The following is an 18302-nucleotide window of genomic DNA, read 5'->3' as shown; positions in this document are numbered from 1 at the left end:
AATGAAACTTACTTTATTACTTTATTGTGTTACTGAATATTTTATTATTATTTTTTAAATGACTAGCTATTGGATGAGGAGAAGACAAAAGAAACATATGAAAATGGCCAGTATACGTGCTAGATTCGAAGTCCAATGTTTACGAATTTGTCTTTACTAATTTTAATGTCCTCCTACGCACTTTCCCATAATAGAGTTTCCTATCAATAAAGTAATAACATTGTCCCCTAACATTGACAAAGTACAATTACAACCCGTGAGAAGACCAATTTATTATTGCCATCATTTGGTGTTCTTGCTTTTTCACCTATCAATGTGTATGAGGATCACAAGTCACAACTTCGTTCGATGTCTTTTTTATTAGTCAAGATAAATTCATTTTTTAATCAAAATTAATTCTCACTATCATGTTTATTAAGAACTATTTTCATGCACTGCAGAATCTAAATGTGCCTTAAGTTTAAAACTGTAACTAATAACTTTAATAAATATTAGGAACCTCTTGTATTAATAGAACTTACAATGAGATATTTAATTTTGTATGAATAAAATTTATAGTATTGTTCCCCTAAATGTTTTACAATAATGTCTCACTAAATTTTTGTTATTTTATAGTCTCTCCTATCCTATTTATAATCTTTACATTTTATAATATTCAATTTATGTTTGTCTCAATATTTAATGCGTTTTTTTAAATTTTATTCTTAATTATTTATTCTATCTCATTATGCTTTTCTATGCCTTTTCCTAAATCATTTTTCTCATTTATTATAATGGTATATTTGAGAACAAGAATATTTTTTTTACCTTTTAAACTAATTTTAACTACTTTTTTTGTTATAGGCAAATTAGGTATTTGAAACCTATGATGAGAAACACAAAGAGTATTGATAAATTTATTAAGAAGTTACAGTTTGTACTATATACTGCTTTCAATCCCTAACATAAAAGCCAATTTAACTATTAATGTGGTCTTAAATATATGATTCAAATTCACTTTGTCGATCATATTTATCTATTTTTTTAAGATACTTATTGTAGTAGTTGCACATATTAAATATTTCATCAAATGACACATGAATAGTAAAGATATTTTAGGAAATACAACATATATTTATTATAAATAACTAATTTAACTAATTTTCTTAATCTACTCAAATTGATCAACTAGCTCTTATATTAAGTACAAGAGGTAGTATTATTTTCGAATATGACATTAGATCCATCAAGATATTATATAGAGCTGAAGAGAATATATAAAATGATATTGAAATGGTTAGGGAATATTTAAGTGCTAGGAAAGATTAAAGGTAGTGGTAGAAGCAAAATAATGCCCTTTTCTTTTGTTAGAAGTTAAAGGTGGGACGATAGGCCGTAGAGCCCTAATAATCTAATACTATATATTTATAAATCTCCATCTTGTATTAAATTTTGGATGCTATTTCTCCCTGCAAATACTTTCAGTATACAAATGTATTTTAAACTAAACTATTTCTTTCCATTTTGTGGGCCCCAATCTAAGTGTTTGACGTAGAAAATTCCATTGGATTTGAGTCATATTACGTCATTTTTGATACATTGGAGGAGGAAAATTGCTCATCATTTCTATATTCAAGAATACCAATTGTTGGTCGAAAATATTTTTTTAACCCTTTGTATAATTTGAACAATACTACTTCCGGTCGTAATTATAAAAGCTAGTTGACTAATTTAAAGAGATTAAGAAAAGAAGTTAAGTTAGTTATTTGTAATAAATAAATATTATCTTTCTTAAAATATTCTTGCTAATCAAATATATTGATTAGAACTATCATTGTTAGAAGGACGACATTAGAAACAAAATACATAAATATGAGAAATATATAGATTGAGATTTTATATTTATGACCAAAATAAAAGACAAACAAAGTTTTATATTAAGGATTGTTAATAATTCATAAGACTCACATATGTCACAAACCTATTACCTAAATTCTAAACATCTAATCATATTCCAATCATCATCCGTATCACCTTTTAACTGATCCTCGGGATGTAATGCATCATGCATGGGCATTTCGCCTTTGCTCTTATTATTAATTAAAAAAATGAATAATTAAAAATAAGAAAAATAGGAATAAATTTGCTTTTGAGAAATTCATTAAAAATAGGAAAGAAAAGATATATTTATTATAAATAAATAACTTAACTAATTTTTTTAATATTCACAATTAATTATCTAATTCTTATATTAAATATCAGAGATAATATTAGTTTAGTTATGGGCATTAATCACTATGCTCATATCCTGTTAATTATGACTAATGTGAGTACTAACTACATAATATATATAAGTTGTCATAAAAAATAAACATGAGTTTTTTTTAAAAAAAATAAAATGATTGGATAAAGTTTATATATTATTAATATAAAAAAATTACTCACTCCGATCTTAAATATAAGATCTATTTTATAATATAAATTATACTAAAAAATGAGTATGATATTTAGAACCGGAGGAGTATTATGCACATAATCATCTCCTTGTATCTATATGTAATATGTAATGTGTAGGTGATTTTAATTTTATTTAGATTCATGTTGCAAATTTTATCTAGATGTATGTATGCCGAGTAAAAATTACGTGATTGGTTATCGGTTACAAGCATTGTTATCAAACTCACGAGTTGACTCTTTGAGTTTAATGTTTTTACGTTTTTAGCTAATAAAATCGTGTCGATTCACTCTTAAACTCGTGATAATTGTAAACTCAGTTAAACTTATGAGTTCATTTACCGAGTTTACCGTTTTTATGTTTTAAGCTTATAAAATCATGTCAACTCGCTCGTAAACTCATGTTAAATTTTTGGATTTGATTATATTTAGTGACTTTATATATAAATTTTATAGAAATTTTTTTGTTGAATGTGATAAATTATGAACATTGATGGATATAATTTCAATTATTTAAATTTAAAATATATTTAAATGAAATTATTCTCATTTTTTAAATATTAATTATTTGATTATATACTTTTAATATCAATTTATTAATAAAAATAAACTCTTACGAAATCACGATTTGAGTTTACAATCCGAATTTATCTCATTCTCACGAATTTGTTTAAACTCGTGAGTTTGACAACCTTAGTCAGTTACAAGCATTATGTTTTCTCACAAATTAACCAATTATCACTGTAAAGACTGATAATCATAATTGAGACAACCATATGTACGAACTATAACCTTTCTTATCAACCAAATTTTGAAAACCCCCCCCCCTTTGTTTCTCACTGAAAATGTTTTTAGCCGTGCTTTGTTCCATTTATTTAAACAGAGGCATAAATAGAGTCAGATTTATATCAAGTGTAACTATTCTGATCACCTCTCCATTGCCACTCCCTGAAGATAAAAGAACACAAATCCTAATGCAAGTAATTTGGTCTGGATAAGAACACCGCCTCGTCACGACGCAAATAGGAACTAATTTTCATACATTTCATTAACAGCCGAATTATATTTCTGGCCAAAAAACAAAAACAGCCGAATTATTGTATGATTGATTAGATTTGATGATAGTTGAATCCAAACTAAAAGCATATTATTATCTAGGGTTTGATGCAAATACTATGTACTAAAGCTAATTATTACCTCCAATTTTAAATATATAATCTATTTTATAGTGTTAATTACACTTAGATTGTAAAATCAGATTTTATCTTTGGGAGAGAGATAATATATTAGAAACAAATAAAGAAGGGGGGAGATAAAAAGAAAACCATTTTAGAAGTACTTATACTATTTTTTAATTTTCAATTTAGTAGATGATATTGCTAAAAAAATATTAATAGAATGAAGTTACAAGAGCTAATATTATTAAAAAATTAAAATAAAATTATTTAATTAAAAAATATACAGATACTAAATTAAAAATTAAGAAAAAGTATACCCTAAGTATTTTTAATATGGTTTTTTCGGAAAATAAAGACAAGGAAAACATGGAAAGGAGGTACGAGTTGGCGTAGGGAATGCGTCATGGAGGGGCTTGTGCTGCAAATAGAGTCCCCTGTGTCTGAGTCTGAGTGTATATGCGGGCGTCTGGCATACAAATACAAATAACGTAAATACATACACTTACCCCCCCCCTTTTCTCTGACACCCTCTCTGTTCATTCAACTTCTGTCAAAAGCCACAGAGCCCTAGATGCAAATCAAGGTACTTATTACCACGAAACCTATTAAGATACTCCTCCGATTCTTAATATAAGATTTATTTAATTAGTTTGATTAGATTAAGAAAGTTAGATAAATCAGTTAATTATAAAAAAAGTGACATATTTTTTCTAAAACACCACAATCATCTTTCTTAATACCCCATCTCCCTCTTCTACTTGATTATGGTTGAGAGAGTATAGATAGGGATAATTTAGAAAAAATTAATAAATATGATAAATGAGTTTTATATTTAGGACCAAAATTAACTTAAGAATTGGGTCCTATATTAAAGTCCGGAAGAGTATGAGACGAAGGATTAATGGGTTAGATTGAAATTAACTCCCGATCAAACAAAATGAGAAATTAAAAAAAAAATAGAAGGAAACTTACATTTTCATCATATCATTTCAGAACTAAAGATCAACTCAGTATCTTGATCACTGCCAAAATAGTCATACTTGTCTTACAATATCTTTCCAACCTTCCTTATTATTATTTTGACAAATTGAAATCATAATATCATATTACTAAAATCACTAAGTATTTTTGTAGCAAGATATCAAAATAAATATATGATAACAAAATATTCTTCCCTGCAATACTTTAATCACTAAGTAAAAGCTATTAACAACTTAAAAAGAGAAAGAAAAAAGTTTTTCGTTAAGATAGTTTTAAAAAATAATAATAAAGCAACCTGATTAACCCACCAAAACTAGTCGGGTCAATCAAGCTATTCCCGATTTACCTAGGTTCAATTCGGGTCATGCTTAATCAATTTGAACCTGTTCATATGGTCATCCAGATAGATTTTCTAATTGGTTTGCCAGTTTCTAAACTAAACCAGTCGATCCAATATGGATTTCAATGCCATGCTTATAATCTAACACTGTGAGAGCTCTTTTATGATTAGGGGGCCTCTTTGGACCTACTTATGATAAGTGTTTATAGGGATCGAGATATAATTTTCCTTACATATTTTGTAAATCACAACTAAACCCTTCTTAAAAGATCCTAATGCAATTCTAAACGAGCCATGAGGGTTATGAGTTTGAATTGAGCTTGTTTATATCTGTTCACGTCTAATGTTTATGTTTTTTACATAAATTAAAATAAAATTTTTTTATATATTTATTTTATATTTTATAAATCACGATTAATGAAAAGCTGCTTTTAAATTCTGACTCCGATAAACGCCAGTGTGTTAGCATGGGTTTCTCCCATCTTCTTCTTCTTCCTGCACTGGGAATTAGGGTTTTGTGGCGAGTAGCCTTGTAGGCTGCTTTTACTAATCTACATCTACATGGGTCTATACATATCAATATTCACATCTGTCTGAGTTGAATTATTTACTGCACTCAATGGCTGGATTGGATGGACAGATAGAGGAACAGGGTATCTAATCTATTTATAATGTATTTGATTGGTATATTTGTTTTTTGGGGGGCGTCTGAACCAAAGGGGCGAGCTTCAGAACAGAAGGGGCTCAGGTTCAGTGGTAGCAGCTCCGTAGGAAGAGACCCCTACTATGCACACAGAAAGAGGGCGCAAGCGTAATGCCACACTCACACGGGATCAAAATCACTCATCCTGGCCCCACTTCCTTGTTTTCATGCCTTTCCCCCACGCGCTTCCCTCCCCCGTTCCCTATCCACGCCCTCAATTGATCCCTTGTCTCCTTATTCCTTCCTTTTATTCCTCCACTCCAAAAAACAAAAACAGTCAATTTGTTCCTATTATTCTTATTCTTTCGTGGTGACATAATAATTATAGTGGATGTTTGAAATGACATTAGAAAACCATCTTTACATTATACTTTACATTCTAAGAATATATCTTTTCATAAGAATCAAAAAGAGTAATTCTCATTTGATATATAATTTTTTATTTATAATTCTCCTGTTAAATATTCCTAGTGATGCTGGATATTAATTTGTCATTACCTTTGATTGGAGTATTGAAAAGAGCAGACGTCTGCTGAATAAGTTTATTTCATATCAGAAGCTTCTTTTTTTTTTCCCTCTTGGCCTGAACATATCAGAAGTTTGAGAATCAAACTTTTTTTAAAATGAACGCTTTTATCAGTCATAATAATAAATTAAAGGGGTGTTTGGTAACCTTTTCAGAAGCACTTTTTCGTAAAACGAGACAAATTCCTCCACATATTTACTTCGTAAACCGTAAAAGCACTTTTGAAATCATGGTTTGGTTTCTATCCAAACACCTCCAAGTCAATGGGAGACTTTAGAAAAAGTCACTCTCTTATTTCACTTCACTATATCACTCGAAACTAAATTCAATCCATTTATGTGTAAAAATTAGAGAAAATTAAGAGAAAAAAATCCTTCATTAAAAATGTATTAGCAAAAAGGACCTAAATCAAAATACTGGCCCTTTTTATGTATAAAAGTTAATCAATTTTTTTATCCACTTTTTCCTAAGAATTATAAGCACTGCTCAAACAGTATAATTCATAAATAATGAACATTGGTATTTATCGAGTCATGTTGACCTTCACGCAAGTGCGAGGCTACTTTATGATTGCGGACTAGCTAGGAGTTGTTGGGGTACTTAGATTAGCTTTGACCAACTCCCAGAAAAATTATTGAAATTTCAAAAACAAAACAACGAATTAATCTTATTTACAGTAAACAATATATATATAGTGTTTTTCTCATAAAAAATTTGTTCACTTAAGACATAAAATGATATTGAGGTTTTAAGCATCAATGTATCCACTGAGTAGATAATCCTCAGTGTAGTTTTGTTGTTTGAAATTTTTTTAAAAGTACCCATACCCTACATTTTGTCCAGAAATAATGATCCTATATTTTTCTTGAATTTCAAAATGATATTGAGGTTTAAAGCATCAATGTATCCAATGAATGGGTACCATTTTGAAGGTGATTATACTTTTTTTCCTTTAATTTTTAATTTAGTATCTATGTGTTTTTTTTCTTAATTAGATTTTTAATTTTGCTCTATTAAATTTACTAACCCTTAGATAGAGACTAATAATAATAACAAAACAAAGTTGCACAAGCTAATATTGCTAAAAAAAGTAAAATTAAATAATTTAATTAAGAGAAAAAACACATAGGTACCAAATTAAAAATTAAAAGAAAGTAGAGGTACCTCCAATATGGTTTTTTCCATTAAAAACATTAAAAGAAATACATATAGATACATAGATGGGAATATTCTTTAAAAAAATCCTAAAGTTAGTATTTTCCAATCCAGGCACCTAACACTTAAAAATGATGGAGAAAGAAGTAAACCCAAATTGTAATTTTAAAATTCAAGAGAAATGACAAAAATGTCTCTTTGTTAATCCCGCTAAAAAAATGTAATCTCAACTCGAAGTTTATAATTTTACAAGTAGGACTTATTATTTTAAGATGAATAGTTGCCATTTTTAATTGATTCACATGTTATCTCACATGTTATGTATTAGAAAAACACTTGTTGGTAATCTCAAATCGAGACTTATCATTTCATAATTAAGTCTTGTTATTCTCAAATAAATTATTATTCACAAAGGGACATTTTTGTCATTTTTTTTGAATTTCAAAATTACAATTTGGTTTACTTCTTTTTTTTCCTCTTGAAGTGTTAGGTATTTGAATTAAAAAAAATTAATTTTAAGGTTTTTTCCTGAAATTTTTTTCACATAAATTGTCCAACTGCAATGACAGCCAATGATATTAAGATAAGGAATGTGATATATTTGCTTTTCTCAATAATGTGCGAGGCGCGGGTCTTAAAAACCAATTCACCAAAATTCATTGACCTTGCTTTGAAGGAGAAAGTTATGATTGGGGTTTTTATTTTATTCTTTTGAAAAAAAGAGGCAGGTACCAATCATCTGAGGATACTTTTAAGAAAATTCCAATGCGACTAAGAGTGTGTTTGGATGAAACCAAATCGTAGTTTGAAAAAGTAATTCTGGAGAATAGATTCTGAAAAGAATAGATTTTGGAAAGAATAGATTTTATAAAAAAGTGATTTTGAGAAGTGAGAGTGTTTGAATAGTTGTTATCAGAAGCACTTTTTATATATACAAATTACTAAAAAAAAGAAATAAGTTAATATGATAATTACAGAAAAAATAGATTTTATGATATATTTTAATTTAGAGGAATAAAATTGTTAATAATATATTTTGTATTAACATAATTAATAATACATAAGATAATATAATTAATAAATAATTAATATGTATATATATTTATAAAATATAAAATTAAATATGTTTATAAAAAAATATGTTTATAAAAAAAATAACAAGATACATATCCTATAGGCTCTCACACTCTCCCTTTTTTCTCCAAAAGCAAAAAATTTTTGCTTTTTCCAAAACCATGGTTTTAGTTTTTAAGGAGGTGTTTGGATAGCATTTTGTGCAAACCATAGTTTGGGCTTCCAAACCATGGTTTGCAAGTGCATCCAAACGGTGCCTAAGCTTCAAAACCTTTAGAGGAGTCGAACATATATTTGAATTTATAATGCACAGGGTTTCATAATTGTATTACATGAAATAAAATCTAGTTGCAAGAGATTTATCTGCTGGTCAAAAAAAAAAAGTTGCAAGAGATTTAACATTTGTTTTAGAGTTATTATAATTGTTAGTCTCTTAAATTTGTCATCATTTTAGTTTTGATCCCTCAAATTTTAAACCATAAATATTAGTCATTCTAAGGACAAAATAATTTAAGTTTTTATTGAATTATAGAGATTTATATTTTAAATAAAAAGAAATTTGAGGGACTAAAACCTATAATTTAAAACTCAAGGATCTAAAATTAAAATGAAAGCAAACTTAATGACAAAAAATTATATTCATCATTTATTTTATTAACTAAGGGGAGATCAGCTTATTCTTGGGAAGTCTTTTGAAGTGTCTAAAAAAAATGCGTGAATGCATAAATATATATATATATATATATATATATATATATAAGATCAGCTGATGTATTGCAGAAAAATAAAGTTTATTTGCTATTTATTTATTATCTATGTTATGATCTGGAAAATTATTCATAATTTTTTAAAGAAATTTCAACCGATTTTCAAAAGTTACATTACGCCTAAATAACTTGGATCGAGTAAAACCAAAGTACGTTAAGTGTAAAACTTATCAAGTGTCATTCCATTTGCGAAACCTAAGTTCAAATAAAAGACATTGCGTAATGAAAATATACATAGAATTATTAGAATTAAATGCCTTTGTTATTTATCCTTTTTTTTTTGAATGAGTGTTCATCAACGGATTTGGATTCCCGAGCCATTTCTAATTTTTCATTTGGTAGATGTTTTCATGCAAATGATTTTTTTATTATTAATTGTAGACAAAATGAGAGATATTATAGTATTTGGTAGTCATGAAATGATGCAATTTTATTTTTCATGATTTTTTTAAAAGATATCAAAACTACACGTTTCAGTTTTTTAAGAAATTAGTATTGAAAGATCATCAAATTACCCTGCCCTTCTTTTTGAGATCTGCAAAAATCTGATTCCATTCATCGACTGCTTCACATGTATTAAAAAAAAAAAATTAACAAGATGGCCAGAGAATCTCGTTCCCTTCATCACCTACGTCACATATATGAAGAAGTTTAATTAAAATGGGTTAACATCATTAAAGATATCTTAATCTATATTTAAAAAAATTGTTCTCATCGAATAAAAATTATTAAATTAATATACTTTTACTTTCATTCCAGAACAGATCATTTTGAGTAAAAAAAAAAAAGTAATTTAAACAAAGATTATAGAAACATCAAACATCCTTTAATTTAAAAAAGGACATAGGGAAGTATTTTTTAAATTTATATATTTCTTCCAAGAAATTTAAATGTTCCTGTATAGTATACGAAAATGTAGCATATCAAATGTCTTTGGCAATCCTTTTAATCAAGAGTTGATTTTTATTGAAATCATAAGAAAGAAATGTTGTCTCTGGTTTAGGGAAAAGCTAGAAAGTAATTCAAACTCTTAAATAAAACTTAATTGCATGAACTTATAGTATTAAGGGTCAAGGTGTAATTTTTGCGTAGGAGTTGTTGATATCAGAAAGTCTTTGTTCAATAATATTGTTGGGGAAGTGTTAGAAAGTGCCCATAACCATTAAAATTGTTAACGATTAACGTTAGTTTTTTTAACAGTTAATATTGGTTATAGCAATTTTACTTCTTTTTTTTTTTTAAACATTTTTGAGGTGATATTCATCCAACAAAAAATTACAGATACCTGCTGTTGTTAGACACAAATTTAGAGAGGAAAATTGGACCTTAATCCTAGTATTAGCTCTGGTCCTATAAACCAAATAAGATGTTTGCTTTAATCTTAAATATACAAATTCAATTCTTTTTATATCCTAAATTTATAATTTTACCCCAATATTCATATTGGTTGTGCATACTCTATATAGTAAAATGTTTTTATCAAAAGATTAGTTATAATACAAATGATCAAAGGGTATTATCAGAAAATTAAGATGTAGTACCTTTGATTCTTAATATAAGAACTACTTGACTAATTTGAGTAGATTTAAAAACTTTGTTAAGCTAATTATTTATAATAAATAGATGTTATCTTCTTTAAAATACTATTATTAATTATGTGTATTAGCCAAAACTATTATTTGATGTAATCTTTAACATATGTAATTATTATATGGACTACTTTAAAAAAAAGATAAATATAAAAAGTAGAGTTGATTATAATCTTATATTTAGAATCAAATTAAAAATTAAGTTAGCTTTTATATTAAAAAACAAAAAAATAGTATTTATTATAATTAATGAATTTAACTAATTTTTTTAGGTTTCTAAATTAGTTTTCAAACTTTTATAATAAAAACGTGAGAAAGCACTATTTGCAGGAGTAACAATTGACCTACAATGATCCGACACCTTAATAGAAGGAAGAGCCACGTAATTTTTTTTTTGTTTTAAAAAATGAGGGAAAGTGGAGGTGGAGGAGACGTGTTGTGCATCTGCGGGGGTGGGGGGGAGAGAGAGTAAGATTGAGCAAGAATGCGATGGTCTTTGAACTGTGTGTGTGATGTGAGGCGCTGTGTTGGGAAACTAAAATCCCAAGTCAGAAAGCAATAATCAAAAAGCCTGATTCTCCCTATTTTTATTATTCTAATTTATTATACCCTCCAAAAGCAGCCGTACTGATACGCTATCCCCTCCCTTTAAGATACATCAAGATCTTCTCTTCTTCACTTCCCAACCTCCCTTCCCTCCTCTTCCCTCTTCCCCTGCTTCCTCTATTCCAGCACACTACACAACACGCCCTCTTCTTTCTCGTTCTGAGAGAGACTACTCATAACACTAACCTCGGACTCATCATAATGCAAAGCTTCAAGACCGCTCAATCCACCCCTCAACAACTCTATTGCCACCCCTCCTTCTTTCTTCGGTATATCTTCTTCTACCTATCTTCTTGAATGAGCAAGAGTTTGAAGCTGAGTTTTTATCTGTTTCTATGGTTTCAAACAGGGGGGACGATCTCGCCAGGAATCCTACGCGTTTCTCTGATCTTGGAGACCTTCAACATTCCGTTTCTCCCTTTCAACATGACGATGCTGTTGATTTAAGCACAAGTCTCTTTTTATTACCTATATATTTTGTCTATAAATATTCTTATTTTTATTTTTCCCAACAACTTCTAATTTAAATTTCGCCGCAGGCTCTATGTTTACTGTGAAGTCCAGCAATGTCGCTGTTGTTCCTATTAACTTGCAGTACGGGACATTGAGCTCGGTATCCTTTCTCTCTCCCTTGTTGGTAGAAAAGTTTGTTTTTTTATACCTGGAAGCCTAGCTGATGAAAGTTTTGGGTTTGAGTTCCTTCTTGTGTACAGAACATCGGGTCTTCAGAAATTGCTTCAACAGGGGCTGGGTGCCTTGATACAGGGCAGCACCTCATGTATCAGAAGGGAATCACTGCTACCGGTACCGCCGTGCCGGTGGGGAACGGACATATGGAGAATTGGGGTGATTCCGGCATGGTAGATAATAGCCAACACACTGACACTTCCACAGATATCGACCCTGACGATAAAAACCAAGTGGGTCTCTGTTTTCTCTATCATGCTCTGTTCCACTTTTTTCAAGTTCCACTCTTTTTAGAATCATGTATTGGAGATTGTGGATTATCGATTACCAATGAGATAATAAGCATGTTTTGGTGGATACTGATTGTTGTTTCTTAACTGTGCCATAGTGTAATAGAGTTCAAACTGGGAGAGCGGTGGTTGCTGATTCCATGGATCAACCTAGAGCCAAACCTGAGGATTCGAAGGTTTTTTATTTTCATTTCTTCCCCTCTTACACAGCTTAATAATCAATTCGATTGTTGCTATTATTGATATGTTATTAACATGGACGTATCCTTCTTCAGACTCTTCGTAGGCTCGCTCAAAATCGAGAGGCTGCGAGGAAAAGTCGGTTGAGGAAAAAGGTACATGCTTGTGGGGTTTCTATTGCCTAAGACATATAGAAAAGGGCTTACTATAATCTTTTTCTTCTTCTTCACGACCGTTATTTGCAATCCTAGACCTCTCTATATGTTTGTCGTCCACACGATATATATGTGTTACGTTTTGCATACCCAGGTCTGGTTCTGGTGTACTGTTTTATTATGTTTCTGAGGTCCTTTTATCATTAGCCTGCTTTTTACGAGGTTAAACGACCTATTCTGCTGTGCTAATCAGTTCTTTGCTTGATTTGTGAACTAATCTTTATGCTATAGGGTCTGTTAAGTCTTAGGATAAAAAGGAACATATTTGGATGATTTATAGGTTTTGGTTTTGGATAGGCATATGTACAGCAGTTGGAGAACAGTCGTCTCAGACTAGCACAACTAGAACAAGAGCTCCAACGCGCACGTCAGCAGGTGTAAGAAGTGAAAGATTTCCACTTTATGTTTGATGTGATTACTTGTTTTATGCATGTAAGATTCATGATATTCCTAATGCAGGGAATGCTTGTTGCAAGTGGATTTCCTGGGGATCATGGTCATTCTATGGTTGGAAATGGTATGTTACCCGATGTTATGGATCATGTTCTTATTTTAAAGCATGCTGTCCAATACTTCCAAACATGTTTCCTGCTGCATTTCTTAGATTTTCTGGCAAAGTAACCACCAAATAAATGAGAACATCCTTAATCATGTGAACAATCTTATTCGCAAGGTAGGGCTCTACATAAACCTCTTACAGATTGAATCACTGAACATTGGGATGGCATCAGATTGCCCCCAGGGCTTAACATACCACAATTAGTTCATAAGTATTGCGGGTGGTAACATCGTAGTTCTGAGGAGAGAAGTTTGTGCTGTCATTGATATGCATAGATTGCTACCATGTAAAATGTGTTTCTAAACTGCATCATTCACGATTTTTTTTAGTGTGAAATCAATTTCTATCAAAATTGAAAGGATCTTAGTACATCCAAGGTGAAAAAGTAAAAGTAGAGAAAAGAATATCATCTCGCAAGTAGTTTACACTAAATTAGTGAAGGACTGACGCAACCATAGAACATCCAATGAGATTGTATCATAGTGAACTGCATCCCCAGATGGTTAATATTCTGCATCATAAACATAAATAGGAATTTTTTATGAATGCTAATGGAGTTGTAAGGAGGAGCTAGAAGGCGTTTAACAGAAGGTTTTTAAAGTGAATACCATACGGTTTGTTGAAAAGTAATGTTTACTGGACCTTCAGGTGCCTTAGCATTTGACATGGACTATGCGCGCTGGGTCGATGAGCATCAACAGCTGATAAATGACCTAAGAACGGCTGTTAATTCTCAAATGGGAGATAATGAACTGCATATTGTTGTTGAGGGTGTTACAACACACTACGATGAATTATTCAGGTTAAAAAGCATAGGGGCAAAAGCTGATGTGTTTCACATGCTCTATGGAATGTGGAAGACGCCTGCAGAAAGATGTTTTATGTGGTTAGGTGGGTTTCGATCATCTGAACTTCTTAAGGTAAATGGTCTACTTTGATCCTTGTTTCGCAAGTTGCTTAATCTGTGCTTCCATAATGTTGAAATGTGTTATCTTGATCCTTTTATGAGATGTTACTTGTTAATTCCAGATACTGAGGAACCAGCTTGAGCCATTAACAGAGCAGCAGCTGATGGGGTTGTATAATTTGCAGCAGTCTTCGTTGCAGGCTGAGGATGCTTTATCACAAGGCATGGAAGCATTGCATCAATCTCTTTCAGAGACACTTTCCTCAGCCTCCCTCGGACCTACCGGTTCAGGAAATGTTGCCGAGTACATGGGTCAAATGGCACTTGCTATGAGCAAGCTTGCCGCGTTGGAGAGTTTCCTACATCAGGTAGCGCATGTCATATGCTAGCTAGTGTCACTTCTCTAGTCTTTTAGGAAAACACAATTGTAAATCATGTGCCTGCCATTCTTTCTACTTTCAATTTATTACTCATCATCAAGCACACTCGTTTAAGTTAAACTTGTATATCAATTGCATTTTGAGGTTACTTTCTTTTTCTTCTTAGGCCGATCTCATGAGGCAACAAACACTGCAACAACTGCAAAAAATCTTGACAACCCGACAAATAGCGCGCGCATTCCTCATGATAAATGACTACATTTCGCGACTACGAGCACTTAGTTCGTTATGGTTAGCTCGCCCTAGAGATTAGAGAATGATGTACGGTAACTCAAAATCGGTTACATGAAGAACCCTTAGGTTTTTGGTAGTTGCTGCTAATGGTCTGTAATTTTCTGTAGAAGTAAATGGTCTGCATCACCCATCCTGATCTATACAAGTGCTGAGAATTATTCTCTGTATATTATATAACCTTTTTCAAAGAGGTTATAATGCAAGTGTAACATGTAAAAGTGAAGAATATTTGGAATATGTTTATGGGTATCGTTGTGACTTTTCGCTAACCTATGAAATAGTATTGCAAAAAAGCACTTGACTTTATTTATAGATATGCTTCATTACAAACTTCTGCCTTATTCTGATCTTATAGTGAACTAGTGATGTTCTGGAATCCAATCTCAATCTACCAATATTCCTCCTAATTTCAACTTATGGTATGATCTGTACATAGATGGCTAGGAAGCTGAATGCATTCTGATTTGGAAGAGATATAATTCTGTACAGCTACTTGTTGACTAGTTTTGCCAAGCTGCATGAATAATTAATTCTGAAATTTTCTTGTAATTAAACTTCATCTTCGAAATTGTTGGTTCATCAGTCCTTGGTCGCCACTGGTTTGTATGTTTTTCTTCTTCTGTTCATTCTATCTGCAAGGATTTGTCAGGTACCCATATCTTCAGATTCCATTTAAACCCAATTTTATCAACCAAAGCTATTGAATCAGAATAGATCTGAGTAGACTTGGCCGTAAAACTGAAAAGATAAAGCTAATAATAAATAGACAGGCATCTTGTGAGTTTTAATTTACTGAGATTTTCATCGGACTTTTTCAGCAGCAGAACTTCAAAGTAGATTTAACAGTAATCTACATAAAAAAATTTATCCTTTGTATGAAATCATCCTTTTACTTTTTGCAGATCAAAGTTATCCGTGAATTTCAAGTTGTCTGTGAAGTTAAGGAACAGTATTTAATCTACATACAGATTGATCTAATCAAATTCTCATGATTTTCAAACACGGTACGAAGAACATTAAAGTTTACCGTGAAACTTTTCGTTGAAACAAACAGAACAACTGTACCTGTTCTTTGATTTTTCTTGCATCTGACAGCTTGAGGAATGAACACCCCAGTTCCTTTGCCATTCTTCCACAAGTTAATCAACCAAACAGGAGGTGGCCCGCCAGAGTTCTGAGCTTCCCAGGACCAAACATGGCTTCCAGCCGGTAAACCATAACCCGACCCGTACAAACCACCATCACCACCAGAGACGATGGGGTTGACGCGTTTCGTTTCTCCGAGGAATCCCACGTTGTCTTCCTCGTCTTCAGTAGTCAGTTGCAGAATCCGCCTCCTGATCTCAGCGTAGAAGACATCATCCTCGTTCTCTGCTTCAAACAACAACCCAGGATCTGAACTCATCTCCATGCTCAAGAAGCAAAGAACACCTTGAATTGAAATCCGATATATATGTACAACAAAAAGGATGAATTTTGACTAGACAAGTGATGAGAGAAACAGGGGTTTTGAAAGGATTTATATAGAAGAATCAAGAACCAAAAAAAAGCTTTGTTTGTGGTCAATGTTTTAGGTCCAAGCAACACGACTCTATGAACCTGTCTCTCAAAATATTGTCCAAGTTGAAAGAATGTGCCCACTTTCGTACGTTACAAGATGCCACTTCATTTGGATCTTTATCATAATTGTTTAATATTTCGGAAGTAATCATTGAATCTATAAAATATTATTATATCAGAGATTTAAGTTACCGAATCGAGTGGATTAGAACGGCTTTGGAAGTAACCTCTTTGAGTGACATAAATGGAGATAATTAATTATTTATCATCAAAACATCAACATCGCCAAGCCAGCATTCTTATGTATTGGGCCAAAATCATGAATTTTAATGGATTATGGGTTAAGAAAGGGATGAACAAACATCAAACTTGCGCATCAAAATTAATGAACGGCAATGGATCACCACTTATTACGGCGTATAATAAAGATTAATAATAAAAAGGTCAACTTATTTTATTATTTGGATTTGCAAATTGCAGTACATGAACGTCACTACGTTCACATGGATCTACGTGCTTCTGGCGTCTTCTGGGGTGGCAGTCATTTTAATTTTACGATTGCGCAGGATGGCTATATTAGGCGAGTGTTCAATTAAACTATGTTTTTCAACTACGGCTAAACTAATTTTTTTCCCCCTCAAATAATCTTTGGTGGCTTTATTGAATACCGATTGATTTTGGAATTTTATATGTGAAATTTAAAATTATACGCAACTTTAATCTTCTGTTGTTTAGGTCAACAAATGTGCAACTTAACCTCATGTTCTTAGATAGACATGTATTATTGTTTATACGATTTTATCATATGCTAACCGTATGTTTATGTCAGTTCAAATATGCTCGTGATGGCCGTGTGGCTTAGTGACATATAAGATCACTTGTAAGTTAGAGAGTGTTTGGATAAAAACCAAACTATGATTTTAAAAAATAATTTTACTATATACAAAATAAAAATATAAGAAAAGTTTTGCCTTGATTTATGTAAAAGTAATTTTTAAAAGTGCTTCTTGGGTCATCCAAACTTTTTTTAAAGAAATTGTAAGTTTGATTTCATTTATAATCTCATGTTGTGAATGTCTGACTACTTATTTGTGGTGAGAAATGGGGGTTTATGGTAAGTAGAGAAAAGAAAGGAAAAATTTGAATTATTTTTGTGTAATGCAGGTAACATTATGTGAGTGAACAAGTGGGGCCTGGAAGGAGGAAATATGTTGTGGATTTGATTCCTAGGCCATTCACAGTTGTTGGCTGAAGATTCCGTCTCTTGGCCTCGGATTCCATTACAGACAATGACTGCCTCTCCATCCTTCCGCATTTTAAAGTTTAAACCATTTCAATTGAAGATTCCTTTCGTCTCTACAATATTGTTTCTTTTGGCAGCTGGCTAGTTGACTTCGCATTTCGCTATGGGCTTAATAAGACCCAATGGGCTTGCAAAGTTAAGGCCCATGGTCATGTCGCCTATTCATCCTCGAGGAAGCGCTTCTTGACTCCTTGGAAATATAAAAGACAATGTTAATAGACAAAAAATTTATTTTAATCATAAATATAAGATTTTTATCTGCTTTGTCTTCTAAATTTATAATTTTTATTCAAAGTATTCTTATTAACTATATATATATATATTAAATGAAACTCAATCAATGAGTAGTTTCAATATATATAGTTAATAAACTAGGTTCCTTTCGTTGACATCCTGGGGAACTATTTGGGGCTGCCAATTGTTTGGGGAAAATCAAAAACCCATGCGCTTAGTTTTGTCATTGATGAAGTGAAAAAGAGAGTTATGGGTTGGCAGAAATATTTTTTATTGGAGGCAGGAAGAGAGTCTAAATAATTTCCCAAGGGAGATTTCATGAATGCTAAGAAAGGAAGACA

The 18302-nt window shown here is 31.4% G+C and overlaps 2 protein-coding genes across 2 annotated transcripts; one reads left to right on the top strand and one right to left on the bottom strand.

The window, feature by feature from the left end:
* The first annotated feature begins 11553 nt into the window (after window positions 1-11553).
* Window positions 11554-15057, top strand: LOC114726233 (transcription factor TGA2.2). The gene is made up of 11 exons (XM_028912816.1): window positions 11554-11621; window positions 11702-11805; window positions 11892-11965; window positions 12066-12272; window positions 12428-12505; window positions 12605-12664; window positions 13022-13099; window positions 13184-13241; window positions 13932-14203; window positions 14313-14558; window positions 14737-15057. Exons 1-11 carry the CDS (start codon window positions 11554-11556, stop codon window positions 14881-14883), a joined length of 1392 nt encoding a protein of 463 aa, XP_028768649.1. The 3' UTR covers window positions 14884-15057.
* Window positions 15058-15147: 90 nt separating this feature from the next.
* Window positions 15148-16451, bottom strand: LOC114726213 (uncharacterized). Its single transcript, XM_028912789.1, has 2 exons — window positions 15930-16451; window positions 15148-15496 (listed from the first exon to the last, which is right to left on the bottom strand). The coding sequence occupies exons 1-2, from the start codon at window positions 16273-16275 to the stop codon at window positions 15444-15446; spliced, it is 399 nt and encodes a 132-aa protein (XP_028768622.1). The 5' UTR covers window positions 16276-16451; the 3' UTR covers window positions 15148-15443.
* Between the last annotated feature and the right edge of the window lie 1851 nt (window positions 16452-18302).

The sequence above is a fragment of the Neltuma alba genome, unplaced genomic scaffold (genome assembly GCF_004799145.2).
Source record: "Neltuma alba isolate B1F8T4 unplaced genomic scaffold, ASM479914v2 tig00012348_pilon, whole genome shotgun sequence".
NCBI classification, from domain to species: Eukaryota; Viridiplantae; Streptophyta; class Magnoliopsida; order Fabales; family Fabaceae; genus Neltuma; species Neltuma alba.
Note: the sequence above shows the minus strand (reverse complement) of the source record. Positions and strands in the feature narration are given on the sequence as shown.